Raw genomic sequence first — 17,814 nt, forward strand, 5'->3', positions numbered from 1 at the left:
TGACTGTCCTTCTAAGCCACCCACACCCGTCTCAGAACAGCCATTAATGATGCACCATAAAGACCCCTCTGTCCCTATTAGGAGGAACGCCTGCACGGTGCGGCACAAACTGCTCAGTCACATGCGACCAGGACAGGTCACTGCACATCTTTGCACCTCCATGACATCCTCGATGAGGGCAGAGACTCCCTTAAAAGACTTCATGACCCCAGAAAGCTCCAGGAGCCCCCTCCTTCCCCATCTGCCTGTCCATGTCTCCATCTGCCCCCTTCTTGCTTCAGACGGTGCTGAATCAGGACACTGGGGCTTGACACATCCCTGCCTCTGGTCTCTGTGCAACTTTGGACAACTCCCTGCTCTGCACTAAAGTGTAGTGTGGGAGGCGTTGGGCTTACCTACTGCTGGACACAGCCATGATCTCGGGGAAGGACAGCTCCAGAAGCACCTGCTCCTGCTCATCCACAAAGTAGACACCTGTCCAGTTGACCGCCACGATAACGTCATTCTTGGGGAGATTGGGGCCTGGGACAGAGACCCAGGCAGTGAGAGGGAGGCTGCCCCACACCCAGCCCAGCCCTTCCCAGTCCTCATCACTACCAGGGAGGTAGTAAGGGGGATAGGTGATAAGTATGGAAGGACCAGGAGAGGTAGATTCCCCACAGGGCACAGATGGAACGTGCAGAGTTTGGCTTCCATACTTCTCACTTATCATCCATTTTACTGATGGGGAAACTGAGCCTCAGAGAGCACAAGCTCCCTACAGGCCAAAACTCAAAGCACAGTGGGAAGAGAGCACTGAAATCAGGAAACTTGGTGTGAATCCTATCCCTGCTTCTGGTCTTTGTGCAGCTTTGGACAAGCCCCCGCCCTGGAGAGAGGTTATATATGGGTAGGGAGTTAACTGAGCCCCAAGGGTCCCTCCAGCTAGATACTTCGTGATTCTGTGAAGGCCAGCACCAGCACAGGGCCTCGCACAGATGCCTAGTAATTAGGACCTCAGGATGTCTGAGCCAACAGCCTGCGTGTGTTTGGGCCCATGACCTCCGTGCTCAGCTGCAGAGTCAGCCCAGCCCATACTCCGGGCCACCTTCTTCCGTACAGAGTAGGCGTTTTAACTATCTTAATAATCATTCAGTTGTTTAACCCAGAGTGTTGCTGAGCACTTGGACTGCGGGGAGGCAGGACCCACTCTGTGGATCGATCTGGAAGGACCAAGCAACACTGCAAGCAGGAGTCTGGCTGGCTGGGGAGTCTGGTTTGGGCTGTTTCCCTCCTTCTGCTGTGAGCTGGAGCCACAGAGGGAGGGAGGGGAGAGGGCCTGGAGAAAGACTGGGAGGCGGGAAGGCTGAGGAGGTACCTGAGAATTTGTAGGCTTCATAAAACCTGGAGAAGAGCAAGGGCCACTTGAAACGGGCATAATTGACCACATCCTCTTTGACCTTCTGGGCATCAGTTCTCCTCTGGGCATAAATCCCCTGGGGGGTGGGGATGGACAGGAGAGAAAGGCCATCAGATAAGCTCTGTCTGGAAAAATCCCATGTTCATGCCCCCAAGCCAGGAACAGCCCTGGAGCTATTGTGTCCTCCTGGGCACCACGGCTCCACCCTAGCCCATCAGCCCGCAGCCACCCCCATCACTCCACAAGTCCCACCCGCAGAGAGCTCCCAATTCAGCAGTGACAGAAAAGCCCCCAATTCTGCCCAGCATGCATGCAACACCCAGAGTCAAGGGTGAGTGGGAGACATCTGGGGAACAGGAACGTGTGTGGCTAAACAGGGGTGTGTGTACTGGACCAGGGAGAGGGAGTGGGGAACGGGCCTGTGAGAGCCAGGTCACATAGAAGTGTAGGCAAGGCAGCCACTGCAAGACTGGGCTGTTGGCAGAAGCTGACAGGTGAACCCGGGAGTCATGAAGACAGGAGTGCAGGGAAGGGTTGGAGAGGCCAGGGGATAATGCAATGCTGCTGGCAAGAAACCAGAGCACTGGCATTTTATTATCTAAAAATATCCCTCAGAGCCCTATTAAGAACTCGGTGGTGTTGGAGCAGAACTGGATGTATCAACTTGAACTCATGGTACTTATCAGCTATAGACACAAACATGGGCAAAGACCCATGTGCGTGCCAGGCACTGAGAGGACCAGAAGCAGAGCCCTCCCAGGAGCAGAGAGCATTGGGGGATAAGGGGCTTCATGTCTCCAGCCTAATCTCAAAAGGTTCAGAAGAAATGCACGTCCACATGCAAAAAGAAGGGATCATAAAGCAAATGTGGCAACAATGTTACCAACCAGTGAGTCTGGGTGAAGTGGGGGGTATAGAGTTCTAGGTTCTTGAACTTGCAGCTTCTCCACAAGTTTGAAATTGTCCCCAAATGTTTTTACCACTCTGACTTTAAAAGCCATGTACATATGTGCACTCTGCAAGAAGACTGGCCCGGGGATCTGGGGACCCACAGGCCAACAGGCTCTGGTCCAAGGGAGAGACACAGCTATAGCTTAGGTGTGGGCTCCAGGGGCAGAGCCCACCTCTGTCTGCTTCACAGCTGCACCCCCAGGGCTCAGTACTGTGCCTGACTGTACTCACCCAAAGCAGAACAAGTTAACGAACAATGGCACCCAACCCAGAACACGCCACATGCCGCGTGCATGATGGCAGTGAACACCGAGGAGGCCTGGGGAACGGCAGAGACGGAAGCTGTTTGCAATGTGGAATGGATGGGCTTCAGCAGCTGGCAGGGTGGGAGGGATGAGGGACAGGAAGTTGCCCGGACAGACAGAGGGGTAGAGGGAAAACACGCATCTCTTCTGCAGCGGGGGGTTGGAGAGGGGGGCTGGCAGGGGAGCCAGGCCTGGATGTAGAGAGGACGCAGGGCGGGTTCAGGGAGGAGTGGAGGCTTGTGGGCAGCTCACCAGGGAAGGCAAAGAGTAGGGTGGGAGAAGTGCATGGGGCGCCTGGGGCAGGGAAGAGGCCGTGTGGTGTAGAGGGGTGAGAGACTGCTGGTCTGTGGAGCCCCCAACCCGGCAACTCGTGTGCCAAGATACTCTGCTCTTCCACAACCACGGCCAGGAGGCAGGGGGGCCCATCCGTCCCCCTCAGCGGCCAGGCCACCCCTCCTCTACTTGGGCAGCACGCCCCTTAGCTTGGAAGAGAGCTACTTGGGGCTGGTTATGGGCCTGGGGCCTCAAGCAAGGGCTTGAGGGGGCTCTGTACCTAAAGTTCCCCAGGCAGGAAGTTGGGCCGGAGTTCTTTTCGGCAGAAAGGAGGATACACTTGCTAGAAGCTCTTCCAGCAGGTGCCAACACTCCTGAGCTGTAGCTCTAGCAAGCGGCTGCTGCCGGGCCAGGGGACCCCAATATCTGTGGACCCATAGTTTCCCTCATGAAGCTGAAGGATCAGATATGATCCATCTCTGCATCCCTGGCACCAGCCCAGAGTAGACAGCCTAAGACACGAGTGAACCGACGTCCATGGTGGAGACAGGCTGCTTGGGAGGCAGGAGGTTGAGGCTGCCATCCCATCTCCCAGCAGCCCTGTGGGCAGACGCATGTCACCAGAGAGCCCCTCCTCCAAGACCCCGCCCTGCCCTCCTACCTTCTTGTGGGCAGCAATGGCCAGCTGGGCCCACTTCTCAAGTGTCTTCAGGGGTGTGATCTCACGGTCAGGGATGTAGGTGGGCACGAGGTTTAGGAGGCGCTCCAGGATCATCTCGGAGCCATAGTCCACAAAGTACTGCTGGGAGGCCAGCTCGGCCAGGTCATCCTCCTAGGTAGGGAGGGGGAGGAAGGTGCTGTTCACACACCCTCCGGAAGCCCTTCCAGACCACTGAAGCCCTCAGAGCCCTGCCTCCTCTAGCTGTTGACTCCGGCCTTTGGAAAATTCCATTCTCACTGATTCCCCAGAAGTTCTTACCTGCTTGGGGGAACCATGAGCTCCCCAGGGGCAGGGTCACATCCCTGCCTTCTCCTGGGTCTCCCAGCACCAGCACAGAGGCACACGAGCTGACACAGAGAGCCAGCCAGCCCATCGGTAATGGGTCAGCCACCACATTCCCAGCCTGGCGAGTGGCTGGAGCTGACAGTCTGCCCTGGAGAACGGGGGACCTGGGCACCGCTGGTTCTGTCAGAGTGAGGGGCAGGCATCACCATTACCATCTCCATCACCAACACGACCCCACCCTGGGATAGTCCAAGTAGTGAACGACAAGTCGGCCATGCTGCAGAGGCTTCAGAAGGCTGGATGATGGGTACTGGCCATTTTGCCCTTTCTCTGCCTGGGGTGGTGAACATCAGCCCTAGTGATGTCTGCCCGGCGCTCGCCAGGGCTTCAGCAGAGGGGGCAGTAGGAAAAGGCTCTTGGGTGTCTTGAAGGCAGTAGTGTTTTCCAACCAGTTCAAAGCTTCTCAGAATTTGAACAACCCATATAGCTGTACTAATAATGTATCCTGCCTATCAGCTCACCAACACCAACATCGCCATGATCGTCACCACCACCGTTACCGCCATCAACACCGCCATCGTCTCCAACAACAACAGTATTGTCACCATCACCAACCTAGCACTATCCTGGGCCACCAACCCACCGTCACCAACACCATCATCATCATGGCCACTACCCTCAGCACCATCTCCACCACCAACAACCGCCCTCTTCATTTCCATCCTCTCCAACTTTATTCCTCCATCATAATTACCAACAGAATCCTAGGTACCGTGAGAACCATCATCACCATCATCAAAGATAAAATAACGTGACACGAGTCTCTCCACATCACTCCTGTCCCTAAAAGGAGACTAAGAGAATACGCATTTGCAAACTCTGGTCTAAATGAGCAGATCTCTTACTCCTTCAGCACAGAGTTTTCTAGACTAACTCAGAACAATACAGCAAGTTCTGAAGCACACACTCCATACCGTGCACCATCACCACGGAGTCACGCTATTCTTCAAAGCCTTTGTTCCTGCAGGTAGTGTTAATCCAGAAGAAGCCTCAATCAGGCTAACCTCCACATAAGCTAATGGTGGGTACAGACAGTAACATTCGTCCCACATTTGGAAAACAGAGGGCTGTGAGCCGAGATTCGCGGTCACTCACCTTCTCACACCTGTACTCCCCAAACTTGACCCCTCGCACCACCTGCTGGTAGATGAGGTTGGTGGCCACGTTGTCTTCTGAGGGGTTGTGCCAGGGCGTGAAGACCTCTTTGCGGAAGAAGAGCCTCCAGGGGGCATTGCGTTCCTGGGCACCCTGCTCCTTGGCATACTGCTCACACTGGGAGATGGCATCCATGACATGGTCACTGCCACTGCCCAGGGAGGACACCTGCAGGTGCAGGGACGGAAAGGTGAACAAGCAAGAAAGGCCTTACAAAGAGCCATCAGCCGTGCCAGCTGTTCTCATTCGAATGGAAAACCGAGGCTCAGAGAGGGGCAGGGACAGGTCCGGGTCACCCAGGAAGCAGATCAGAATGGGATCTCAGGGCCCCGCCATGGGGTCTGAGTCAGCACAGCCACACAAGTATTCCCATTTCCTAGTGTAAGCCTTGTGTGAAACTCTGATGGATGGTCACTGAAAACAAGGAGGTATCTGTAGGTGAGAAAAGTCCAGGCAAATGCGGTTCTGTCCCTGGACCTGCCGGGATGGGGCGGGGGGGGGGGGGTGCCACATCTGCTGCATGTGACGTGTCTGAGTGTGGAGGTGCAATCACCCACCCCCGGGCCCAGCCCAGCAGAGAAGGCTCTAGGCCCAGATGTGCCCAGGGAGGCACATACTCCAGGTGGTCACTAACAGGTGAAAGGAAATTACCATGGAAACCTGGGGGAAAAAAAAAAAAAAGTCTGTTCCCATTTGCAAATGAGAAAATGGAATCTAGCTAAGTGGCTTCGTGCACACCTCCAGTCTGTCTCTGCCATGCTTCTTCCCTGGCGCCAGGGGAGGGTTGAATGGGCCCAGGTATATACAACAGAAGTGAGCTCTGGGTTTCAATCTCCACCGTACCGCCCGATTTTTATTTTATTTTATTTTATTTTTTTTTATTTTTTATTTTTTTTATTTTATTTTTTAATATATGAAATTTACTGTCAAATTGGTTTCCATACAACACCCAGTGCTCATCCCAAAAGGTGCCCTCCTCAATACCCATCACCCACCCTGCCCTCCCCCCCCCCCCCCCCATCAACCCTCAGTTTGTTCTCAGTTTTTAACAGTCTCTAATGCTTTGGCTCTCTCCCACTCTAACCTCTTTTTTTTTTTTTTTTTTTCCTTCCCCTCCCCCATGGGTTTCTGTTATGTTTCTCAGGATCCACATAAGAGTGAAACCATATGGTATCTGTCTTTCTCTGTATGGCTTATTTCACTTAGCATCACACTCTCCAGTTCCATCCATGTTGCTACAAAAGGCCATATTTCATTTTTTCTCATTGCCACGTAGTATTCCATTGTGTATATAAACCACAATTTCTTTATCCATTCATCAGTTGATGGACATTTAGGCTCTTTCCATAATTTGGCTATTGTTGAGAGTGCCGCTATAAACATTGGGGTACAGGTGCCCCTATGCATCAGCACTCCTGTATCCCTTGGATAAATTCCTAGCAGTGCTATTGCTGGGTCATAGGGTAGGTCTATTTTTAATTTTCTGAGGAACCTCCACACTGCTTTCCAGAACCGCCCGATTTTTAGGTGCCCTCCACAGTCCTAATGAGTTGGGCAGAGGCGGAGTCACCACTAGCTGAGAGGAAACCGCACTCTGGAAGGCAAGTAACTGCACGAGATTGCCTGAGCCAGTACATGGCAGCACCGGAACGGGAGCCGGGGTGGCGCCAGGAGGGGGCCCTGCGGGGCGGCCGTACCTTATCAAACAGGGCAATGTAGAGGGAGAACCCAAAGCGGTCCTTGAGCGAGATCTTGTCAGCCAGCGCATTGCAGAGCTCCTTGGCCGTGGTCGCCGAGTCGGTCAGCAGGGTCTTGGTGGTCCCATCCATGAAGGTCACAGGCAACATGATGGGCTTCTTGGACTTAGTGGCCTGAAAATGGCCAAAAAGCGTTTGTGAGAATCTTTTCACTTCAAACCAGTTCACGCCCTCTGGGTTCCTGGCTCTCTGCTCCCTAGGGTTTTAGAGCTGCCCCAGAGCCTCAGACCCCAGCACCAGGGGCCCAGAGGACCCTGCAGTGTTCCCTGCCCTGATGGAACCTTTACAGCCCCTGAGGCTGGGCACTGGGGCTAGGAAGCTGGGCACTGCCACAAACCAGGGGCTTCTGCCCTCACTTCATACAAACATCACAAGACCCTGTGAAATGAGGATCATTATTGCTAGGTTACAGAGGAAGCTATTAAGACACAGAGGGAACCCCCATCTGACCATAAGACCAGCAGATGGGAGTCAATCATCTATTGGGTGCTTTCCTGTCCCAATAGGCCTGGGAATCCCAAACTTGACGGTGGGTGCTTGAAGAACCATAGACTCCTAAAGCGGGGGATGTTTCTGGGGCACTGGAGTGCACTGGGGATACACAAACATGCACACACACATACACACTTGCATGCCTGGGTAGGGCAGGGGGCCACACCTGCAGCTCCAACCAGCTGGGAGGCTGTGTCCGGGTCCCATTGACAAAGGTCCTCCTGAGCCGCTCCTCACAGTAGGGAGCATAGCCAGGTGGTCCCCCGTGGATGAAGTTCCGCAGGTACTGTAGACAGAGGGCCAGCTGAGGGGCCTCCACTCTGGCCTCACCAGGTCTCCTACTTCCAGCCCTTCTACCCACACTCAGGACCTGCTCAAGACCCGGCCACCCACATCCTCTGGGGCTAAGCCCCACCGCCCTTGGGATCAAGTCCATGTATCTCAGGCTGGCAGCAAGGCTGCCATATTCTGACCCTGTTCAGTCTCAGCCACGCCTCCTGACTCACCCCACACGCCATACCCCCTCTCTTCACCTAGTCTAACTGCTTCTCTTTTTTCCAGGGCCCACCTCCCTGACTCCCCCGCTGGGCCAGCGCTTTCCTCCTCACAGCACTGACCAGCTAGGTCGGTCCTGCTGTCTGTCACCTGCTCTGCCTCTGTGTCCCCAGTGCCCAGGGCCTGGCACAGTCAAAAGAGCGGCCTGAGGGGCACCTGGGTGGCTAAGTCTGTTAAGCGTCTGACTTGGGCTCAGGTCATGATCTCACGGTTCGTGAGTTCAAGGCCCTCGTTGGACTCGGTGCTGACAGCTCAGAGCCCGGAGCCTGCCTCGGATTCTGTGTCTCCCCCTCTCTCTGCCCCTCCCTCACTTGTGCACGCGCCGTCTCAAAAATAAACAAACAATGAAAAAAAAAACTTAAAAAAAAGTGGCCTGAAATCAACCAAAGTGCCTTGTCCAAGACCATAAGTGGAGGGTCCAGGAGACGCTGTTGTCAAATTTTGTCTCCTCATAAATAAAACATGGCTGAAGGGAGAACAGAGGGAAGGGCTGGGAACCCGGGAGGAGGGCCAGGAAGAAGCCAGCGGGAGCCAGAGGCCTGAGAGGACAGGCGAGGCCCAGGCGAGGCCTCATTGCCAAGCCCCGCTGAGCTTCTTCCCCTTGCTCTCACCTCTGATACCCTTCCCGCCGCAGGAGGCCCATGCCTCCCTACGCCTCCCTACCTTAACAAACTTCTCGGAGGGAGCAAAGCAGCCCACACAGAGAGACACGAGGATCCAGCCTCGGGCATAGCTGCTCTTGGAGGGGTTGTGAGTGAGCTGCTTGCTGATCTGGCAGTAGATCTCATCCCTGGGCGGGGCAGCAAGGAAGGGAGACTGCGTCAGAAATGAGCCCGGCCCCTCCCGGCTACAGGTGAGATACCCGATCTTGTCCTCTCCTGCTTGCCCCAGACCACCCAGGAGGAGGCTGCGTGGGGCCGACTGGGGAAGGCTGAGCCCACGGCTCTGCGGAGCCAGTGAAGAGGGCCTTGCTTTGGAGTCAGGCTCATCAGGCACGAAACATGTTCCTGACTCTAATCCAGATCCGCAGTCAGGGCCCCATGATCCAGAGCATGGTGCACATCCTGTTCTGGGGCACAGCAGCCACAGCCACCGGTGATCACTTTGATGAGAAGTCCAGGCTCCCTCCCTTCCTTGTCCCTCACCAGCTGGGTGGCCTGGCCAGGGGAGTTCACCTCTCTGCACCCCTCCCATAGTCATGACAGCAGGTACAATTTCTACTGATGTCAACCAGAAGGGCAGAAACAGCCAACCCATCTGGGGAGTTTCTCCGGGAGATGGAATGGGCAGGGGATTTGACTTACCCTTGAGATATTTCTGTAATGTTTGAATACAGTATTTAAGCGGACTTGTATTACTTTTGTAATCAGATCAAAGCAATTAAGGTAGTTTTTTTGTTTTCATTTTAAAGGAAAACTATAATATCTTCTTTACAAGATTTCTGTGAAGAAAATGAGCCAAGGCTTGCTTATAAAGCACCTGGCACAGTGAATAAATGCTAGCTGTTGCCTGCCTGTTCAGGGCCAAGGACAGGACCTCGATGACAAAGTGACCACCAGGGGGCACTGCTGCTCTTCCCTCTCAGAAGGGCGGGACTGGGCAGAGAAGGATGGATAATCCCTTTCAGTGGTGCCCGGATCTTCAGAGGCCAGTGTCACTTCAAAATTAATTCTGAGGTTGCTAACTTTTTATCATGACAAATAAGGTCGTTTAAAACACACCATAACACAATCTGCCCGCTATCTGTATCACCGTTGTTTCGTAAAACAAACGTAATACTAATATTCAAAAAGTAGAAAGGGTAAAAATCTCAGAACAAAGAACAGTCCTTTAAATAAATCAGATTTAGATTTAGAAACTTCCTTATTTTTCCCATCTCATCACAGACCAGTAAAGACTTTCTCACCTACAGCTAGGAGCCAAGGCCAAGAGAAGGCAGGGATTAGCCATGGGCCCTCAGAGATGCCACACCCAGGCTTCTGCCTCTTGGCTCAGGGCTCCTGGCACTATGTTCTCTAGGACTGACAACTTTAGGTCTGATGGTGAGATAACTAGGAGGCAAATTCTTGCCCTCTCAACACAGCTTGGACAGCTACCCTTCCTTCCTGGAGGCAGGTGGCCCTGGGTCCCTGACTACCTCTGGTGAGGTAGTCCCTGGCCTCCAGCAGCAATGAAAAGATGCCTGACTGGAAGGCAGGAAGTCTGGGAGGCTAGTGATCCCTGGCAAGTCTCTTCCCCTGTCCGGACCTCAGTTTTCCCATTGGTCAAATGGGCTCAACGCCCCACCCAGCCCCATCCTGCCACCCTCCCAGCCAGCATGCATGAGTTCATGGGGTCGGGTCTCCTAACCGACCATCTTGTGCAGATAGAGTCCTCAGAAAGTCCTGTCTTCCCTCCACTGACCTAGCAGACTTGATTCCTTTATTGCTCCTGGTTACTCTTGGATCATCCCATCTCCTCCCCAACACCCCAGGGACCCGAACAAAGACCTTTCCCGGGCCTGGGCGGGGAAGAAGGCACTCACGGGATTCCCAGGCATGCTAACCACCGTAACCCTGCACACAGGCCTGGGTTGGGTGCACCAAAGGTGAGCTGGCGGGAATAGGTTATAAGAATATAAGGAATAGGCAGAAGATGCATCAGGTAATGAGCACAACAGGTGCCTTGCCATGTACCAAGTGCCTGCTGCGTGGGTCCTATCTTACACACTCTCCCAAGTTTGATCTGCCCATAAGCCTATTAGGTAAGTGTGATTATTATTCCCTCTTCACAGATGAAGAAACTGAGGCTCAGGAGATGAAACAACTCTATCAAGGTCACATGACTAGCTAGCAGCGGAGCTAACCCCAGGCCTGTTCGGCTTAATCTGTTACCAAGGTGACAAAGCCACAACTCAGCCACCAAAAGCCTTTCAGGGCCTCCGCACTCCAGAGACTGTGGGATGCCTCCCACCAGCCGCTCCTCAGGCACTGACCGGAGCGCTGGCCGCAGGATGCCATTGCCGATGATGAAGTGCAGCTTCTCCAGGTTGGATGTGGGCCGGTCCTCCAGCATGCTATTGCCCTGCACAGTGGACTCCCCGTCATGCAGCCTCTTGGTCACCTGGGCCAGAGGGAGGGGACGAGGCTTGACCCAGGCAGGGTCAAGTGAGGGGCCCTGCCTCATGTCTGAGTCTGCCCACTCCCCTGGAGAGCAGATCCTGAGAACGGCCACATGAGCTGGCTCCCCACCACCGTGAGAGCCCCAGCCCTGTCCTACCCCCGCCCTGTGCAGAGCTGACGGGTCCAGACAGCTGGGCAGCACTGGCCTGGTGCCACACACTGGGGACAAGGTTCCTCTGCAGTCTCCTTAATACCACCCTCCACCCCCTACTCCAGGGAAGCCCTTTCAGCCAGGACAGGGACCTGCTCTTCTGACTCGTAGCGGGACCCCAATCTCTCCACACAACCCTGACAGCCAGAATACACACCCTGGGTTCCAACCGCCCAGTTCTCTGTGAACAGCCCCAAGCCTGGGTTCTTACAGACGTGTTTCTCCTCTCTGGTTCCACACAGCCCACCGTGCCAACCTGCACCCTGCCCAGAGTCCCGGAGCGAGAGCAGGGAGTGGCAGGAACATGCCCCTGCCGGCGGGAAGGCCCAGGAGATCCTCACGTCTATGGGGCACCCACAGGTATCATCCCATGCCATCCTCTCAGGAACCCAGGAAAAAGCAGGCATTTCCCCCTTTGGGCCTTTCAGATACCCAGCGGCGGAGCCGGGATTCCAATCTGGGGCTACGTGCCTATAGGACTGGATTTGAGCCTCAGGTGGGGAAGAGGACAGTGGCAGTGGCAAAGCAGGCTAGGGAAGCCCTGAGGAGGAGCCTGAGTCTACTGTAGAGGGGCCTGGGCAGGCTTGCTGGAGGAGGTGACTCCCAGGCAGAGAAGGAGGAACTTTAGGCAGAGGGACTAATGTGTGCAAAAGTAGGGATACGCGGGAGCCAGTCCCCCTGTGCTGTAAATGCCTGGGTTAGTGTCTGCTGCTCTCCCAGCCTGCACATTCCTGGAGCACAGGGCCAGGGCGGTGCTGCTCAACAAAAGCGAGGTGACTGAGAGTTCAAACAAACTGTTACTGTTAATGCCCATGGGCACGCCCACTCACAGAGAAGTTTGAGGCATCTGAAAGGTCCTTGGGTCAAATGCAACGGGTCCCTGCCCTGGCAGGAAGTGTCCTCCCTCTCGCCATCTGCCTCTCACCCTCCCCAGCTCTCCAGTCTCCTCTTCTGGGAAGCCCTCCCTGATCCGGCCCCAGCCTATGCTCCCCGCCCTCTACTTCGCACTCCTGTCTGCCCACTAACCCCCGACACGGTCCAGCCCAAGCCCCTGGGAACAGGCCACATCCGCTCCCTTTCCCACTCCCCGTGGTCTCCCCCCAGCTCAGTCTTGCCCCACCCTGGGCCTCCTAAGGCAGCCCAGGGTCTGGTCTAACCTCCTCTGTCAGTTTGGACTTCTTCTTCAGGGTCAAGTGCACCAGCTTGTGCCTCATGCTGCTCTTCTTCTGCCCCTCCGGTAGCTGGGCCTGCAGGAGAAACAGGGGTCAGGGTCAAGCACCTGGGCCCAAAGTAAGGACAAGAGCAGATGACAACGGAGCTATGGCTAGCGGGTTGTGCGCCTCCACACTGACGTTTACGTCCGCACTGCCCCCCACCAGCCAGCTGATGATGGGAAAACGGAGACCCAGAAAAGTGCGGGCGCCTGCCCAGTGCCTCCCAGTGAGTCAGTACTGGTGCTGGCTCTGACTGCAAGGCCGTTGGTTCTGCCGCATGGCCTCATTCCATCACCATCCACGCCTTACAGTTTACAAAACGTTCACACGTTTGTTCCCACAAGGGGACAGAGGATAGTGGGGGTCAGGGAGGTGAGGCAGAGGCAAATTTTAAGGGCTCCTTCTGCTGAGAACCCTGAGGATGGGGATGCGGGCGGCCCTCCCTACTGGCCTGGGAGGGACATGGATGAACGGGGGGTTGGGGGGGGGTGGTAGCTGGGCCTCACCTCCCCCTCGCCCTGCAGGGCCTGCAGCTCCCTCTTGTATGTCTTCTTGCCCAGGGTCTCGTAAATCTTAGTCATCACAGGGATCTTCTCACTGCCGTCGCTCATGGCGGTGTGGTACTTGGGCTCAGGGAGGTCCCCCATGAAGCGCAGGATGGTGATCCAGACCGCCAGGGCCGCCTGGGGCAGAGCGTGTCAGGGGGCACGGGCACAGGGTACTGCTGAACCATCAAAATGGCCTGGGGGTCTGGGGAGAGGGCTGGAGAGGGCCACAGGAGGGCTACGGGGCCCGGGGTACCAGGGTGAAGTCAGCCCTAGTCCCACCCCCGGGGACCTGCCATCTGGGCGCCCGCACAGCCCCAGCCCTCACCAGCTGGTCGCCCTCGTCATCGTGGTACAGCAGCGGCTGCCTGAGCGGCCGCCGGGTATAGGTGTGTGTGGTCGTGCCCTGGAAGTAGGTGGCAGCGAACTTGGCGAATTTATACTCAGAGAGGTCCTCCTCATCCTCGTCAGGCAAGGGCAGGGCTGCATCCAGGTCCTCCTCCACCATCTCCCTGCGCCCGCGCTCCAGGTCCTGAGGAAGCCAGAGAGGTTCCCTGCCACGGACCAGACTCAGGCTGGCCCTGCAGCCCCCCAACCTGTCCCTGTGGGGCCAGCTCTTCCTCCACGGGGTGGAACACTGCCATCCTGTTGCCCAAACAGAGCCTGGCACGTGGTAGGTCCTCAGTACACGGATGAATACAAGTTTGTGAATGAATAAAAGTTGGCCCTGGAGAGGGACAGTGACTGGCCCAAGGCTGCATGGCGAGCTGCTGGCTGGACAGGTCAGGGGCTGCATGGGCCATACGTCTTACTGCTGCCCTTTGTGCCCAAGGGTCAGGGGGACTTTAAGGCAAACAGGCACAAAAGGACGGAAGGCCTGTCCCCAGCCTGGTACCTCGAAGCCACTAGGTGCTTGGCCCTCCTGGCCTGGCAGGCCGCCTGAAGTCCCCAAGAAGCCAAACATCTTGTCCACCATGTCCGAGTGGTTGATGGGCTCATGGCGGGCTCTCTCCATCTGCTCCAGGAGCTCCTTCTTGCGCCGAGCCTCCTCCTTCTCCTTCAGCTCCCGCTCTGCATCCTCACGGGCCAATTGGGCCAGGCGCTCCTGGGAGTTAGAGAGGATACAGAGGAGACGGCCTCGGGGAGCACGCCCTCCTCAGGGAGCCCCAGAGAGCCCCCGCAGCTGCCAGGCCTCAGTCCCGGCCTCCACCTGGGCCCTCCTGACTGCTGGGAAGGACTGAGCCTCCAACCTCTCTATCCTCGGCCCCACCCCGCCCAGCCCTCAGAATCCAGTGCAGACAGATGCCCAGCACTGGGCCACAGAGAAGCCTTGAGACAAGTCCAGAGTAAGCCTGCCTGCCCGTCAGGGCTTAGCTGGGAACCACCTCTTCCAGGAAGCCTGCTCATCCCTCCCCCGCCGGAGGGGACCACACCAACCCGGAAATCCCACAGCTGTTGGGTTGAGGCTCTAGACCAGCGCTGTCCAATAGAAATATAATGCAAGCCCTGAATGGAGTAGCTTTATTCAAAACAGTAAAAAGAAATAGGCGAAATCTATTTTAATAATATATTTTAGGGGTGCCTGGGTGGCTCAGTCGGTTGAGTGTCCAACTCTTGATTTCAGCTCAGGTCATGATTCCAGGGTCATGGGATCGAGCCCCACTTTGGGCTCCGTGCTGAGTGTGGAGCCTGCTTAAGATTCTCTTTCTCTCCCTCTGCCCCTCTCCCCCACTCGTGAGCTCTCTCGCTCTCTTGCAAATAAAAAAATATGTATATATTTTTATTTAACCCAATAGTTCTAAAATATGTCAACACGTAATTAATATTTTAAAAATAGTACTGAAATACTTCATGTTCTTTCTATTTTACTGTCAGAACCTAGTATACATTTTACACTTAGAGCCCTTTGCCATTTCAAGCACTCATTAGCCCCATGCAGCTGAGGCTCCCGTACTGGGAGCTCTCGCTCCGGCTCTGGCTTTTTATCCGTGTTATCTCCCAGCTAGAAAAGGTGATGGGCATGTCGCCTCTTACTCTGGAGCCACGGCCCCTTGTCCTCAGGCCTGGCACGGGACCAAGCACCCAGTGCACGGATGAAGGCAGGCTGTGTGGACAGAGGACAGATCGCCAGTGCTGTTGAACCAGTGAATGGACATCTGAGGTCTGGGCCACTCAGCTCACCTGATGCTTGCGTTCGGCCTCCTCCTTGGCCTTCTTGGCGCTCATCTCCTTCCGGAGCTTCTCCTCCTCTGCCAGCCGCATTTTCTCAGCCTCCAGACGCCGCAGGTACTGAGGGAAGGGGCAGCCAGGTGGGCACCGTCACAGTGCTTCCTGCCAGCTCTGGCCCGCGCCACCCTGAGTTCTGGGACCGGGAACGACTCTGCCAAATAGTTTGGCAGACGGGGAAACTGAGGTACCTGGAACTCCCCCAGGTCACACAGCAGGTTGGGGACATCGGTGGCTCCCGAAGCCAAACCAGCTTCACCACAACAGTGACTGGGCCCCGGGCCCTGCCGTTGGCTGGGAGGATGGAAATGAGGGGTCGATCCCAGCTGTGTGCATTCCCCACAGGAGGCATGGTCCCAGGGCCCCTCTGCAGGTGTCGGTGTAGGGGGGACCTGCCTGCCCGGGGTGGAGCAGCACCGCTCAGGGCACACAAGAGCTGTGGACTCACTCGAAAGCCCTCACCTCGGCCCTGAGGCGCCGGTGCAGCCTGCGGGCGATCATGCCCCGGGCGTAGGCCTGCACGGTGAGCACGGCCCAGAGGCGGTGGCGGAAGGCCTTGCGCACCAGGTAGGCGCGGCAGCGGGCCTGGAACCCGATGATGCGCCCGCGGGCCAGGCGGTACTTCTGGTGCAGCTTCCGGGAGCGGTGCAGGGCCTGCAGCCGCAGGAAGCCCAGCCGCATCTGCAAGGACACGGACCGGCTCGGAGCCTGCTGCCCCGACCCCAGGCTGACCCTGGCCACAGGACAGTCGCCGCGCTGGGCTCCGCTCTGACTGGCGTGCCCCAAAGCTCTGTCTTCTCTCGGACTAGGTCTCCCCCAGAGTTAAGCTCTGTTTCCTCGCAGACAGAAGTTTTCTAGAAAGAGGACTTGGCTTCCCTTGAGGGCTTCCCTTGAGGGCTTCCCTTGAGGGCTTCCCTTGAGGGCGCCCCCCCCCCCCCCCTCGCACCACCACACACAACGAATCCCCGTCCTCAGACCAGGAGCTGGTCTCCTTCCTGTCTGCCTCCCCAGCCCCAGGTCCGGACTGCAGCCCGGCTGCTCTGCAGAGACCCATGTGACACACCCGCCACGAGCCTCCTCCAAGCTAATGGCCCAGGTGCTCACAACCCATCAAAACACTCCAGAGGAAAAGTGTCAAACTTTGCTGACCAGATGAGAAAAGCCGCAAGAAGCAGACTTGGACTTTGGGCTGGAGGAAGGGTAGGGGCCAGCCAGGGCAGTGGCAGGAGGCCAACCAGGCCCTGGGCAGGGTACGTCCTGCTGCTACAGCAATGGGGCCAGGTTCAAAGGCCTCGCGAGGCAAAGAGCAGCCCCCTGGGGAGGCTCACCAGCTCATAGTTCCTCCGGCAGTTGTGGCCCCGCCAGTGCCTCTGGATCAGTGTGGCAGCATTTTTCAACTTCAGGAAGTTAGATCTGGAACAGCATACAGAAGGATGTCAGAGCAGAGAAATAGTGCTCAGAGGCAGCCAGGGTACTGGTAGGGTTTGGAATCAGGAGAGTAAGGCTGAGCCCACCTCTGTCTCTCCCAGCCACATGACCTTGGGCAAAGGCATATAACTTCTCTATGCCTCACCTTCCTCGTCCGTAAAATGGACACAAAAACACCCGCTCTTCCTGCCTCCTAAGTTTGTCACATATGCCTATTAAGGTAGGCATTTAGGAGGTATTTACTGAATAAGTGAATAATAATAAGTAAATAAGAAAAAGACTAAAAGCTTGGATCACTGGATCACTGTGAACATTATTTATTACTAACTTCCCCATTTTAGCGATGACGAAAGTGAGGCTCAGTGAGGTTGGGACAAGAGCCCACGTCTTCTGACAGACTCTGAGCAAGCACACTGCTGTCCCTTGCACACATGAGGCAGCTTCTATAGGATGATAGTCACCTTTGACCTGATGGAGGACGAAGAGACCACACATCACACAGCAGGTGTCTGCCGAAGGCAGAAGTAAATAACGGAGGGGAGGGTGGGTGTGTCAGCGTGTGAGACAGTCAGCGAGCCAGTATCTGGATGTGCATAAGCAAATGAGCAGCTGTGGGAGGGGATGGACAGATGGATGCACAGAAATGATGGAAGAGCAGACGGCGAGAGGGAGGGGGTAACCAGATGAACTGCTAAAGGGGCAGGTTGTGGGTTTTTGTGGAGCCGCAGTCACACTCCAGAGTCAGCCCTGCCCGTGTGCGAAGTGTCACAGCTGTACACATGCCCCTCACCTGGAAAACGGGACACATGCTGTAATTTACGAAACCTCAAATTTCTTCTTTGGGAAACTTCATCAGGCACCCGAGACACGGGACTGTCCGCGTGTGTGCCTCGGGTGTCCACGTGCGCTTGTATGGAGGGCAGTGGACCGTGTCACTGGGCGTATGTGGCACAGGTAGGTGGGTGTGAGTCACGTGTCCGTGCGTTCATCGGTGTTAGCATGATCGCGTGTGCATGGCATGCATGTGCCACGTGCATGGCGCGTGTGCATGGCGCGCTCGTTCCTGTGTGCGTGTGTTTACTCCTAGTGTTCATTCAGGGGCACAGAGGTAAGCCAAACACACACACATCTGTATG

At 55.9% G+C, this 17,814-nt stretch overlaps 1 protein-coding gene across 6 annotated transcripts in view; it reads right to left on the bottom strand.

Moving 5' to 3' along the window:
• Window positions 1-17,814, bottom strand: part of MYO7A (myosin VIIA) — an 85,534-nt gene that overhangs the window by 15,697 nt on the left and 52,023 nt on the right. For all 6 annotated transcript variants that reach the window (XM_042903887.1, XM_042903885.1, XM_042903886.1 and 3 more), the window contains 15 exons: window positions 16,579-16,663; window positions 15,713-15,931; window positions 15,206-15,313; window positions 13,920-14,129; window positions 13,353-13,556; window positions 12,986-13,162; window positions 12,423-12,512; window positions 10,928-11,055; window positions 8,617-8,743; window positions 7,565-7,684; window positions 6,847-7,020; window positions 5,090-5,317; window positions 3,590-3,760; window positions 1,358-1,475; window positions 396-522 (listed from right to left, as the gene is read on the bottom strand). In XM_042903887.1, the coding sequence (XP_042759821.1) occupies window positions 396-522; window positions 1,358-1,475; window positions 3,590-3,760; window positions 5,090-5,317; window positions 6,847-7,020; window positions 7,565-7,684; window positions 8,617-8,743; window positions 10,928-11,055; window positions 12,423-12,512; window positions 12,986-13,162; window positions 13,353-13,556; window positions 13,920-14,129; window positions 15,206-15,313; window positions 15,713-15,931; window positions 16,579-16,663 (2,286 nt within the window). The remainder of the gene's footprint in view (window positions 1-395; window positions 523-1,357; window positions 1,476-3,589; window positions 3,761-5,089; window positions 5,318-6,846; window positions 7,021-7,564; window positions 7,685-8,616; window positions 8,744-10,927; window positions 11,056-12,422; window positions 12,513-12,985; window positions 13,163-13,352; window positions 13,557-13,919; window positions 14,130-15,205; window positions 15,314-15,712; window positions 15,932-16,578; window positions 16,664-17,814) is intronic.

This window comes from Panthera leo, chromosome D1, assembly GCF_018350215.1.
Source record: "Panthera leo isolate Ple1 chromosome D1, P.leo_Ple1_pat1.1, whole genome shotgun sequence".
In the NCBI taxonomy this organism is placed as follows: Eukaryota; Metazoa; Chordata; class Mammalia; order Carnivora; family Felidae; genus Panthera; species Panthera leo.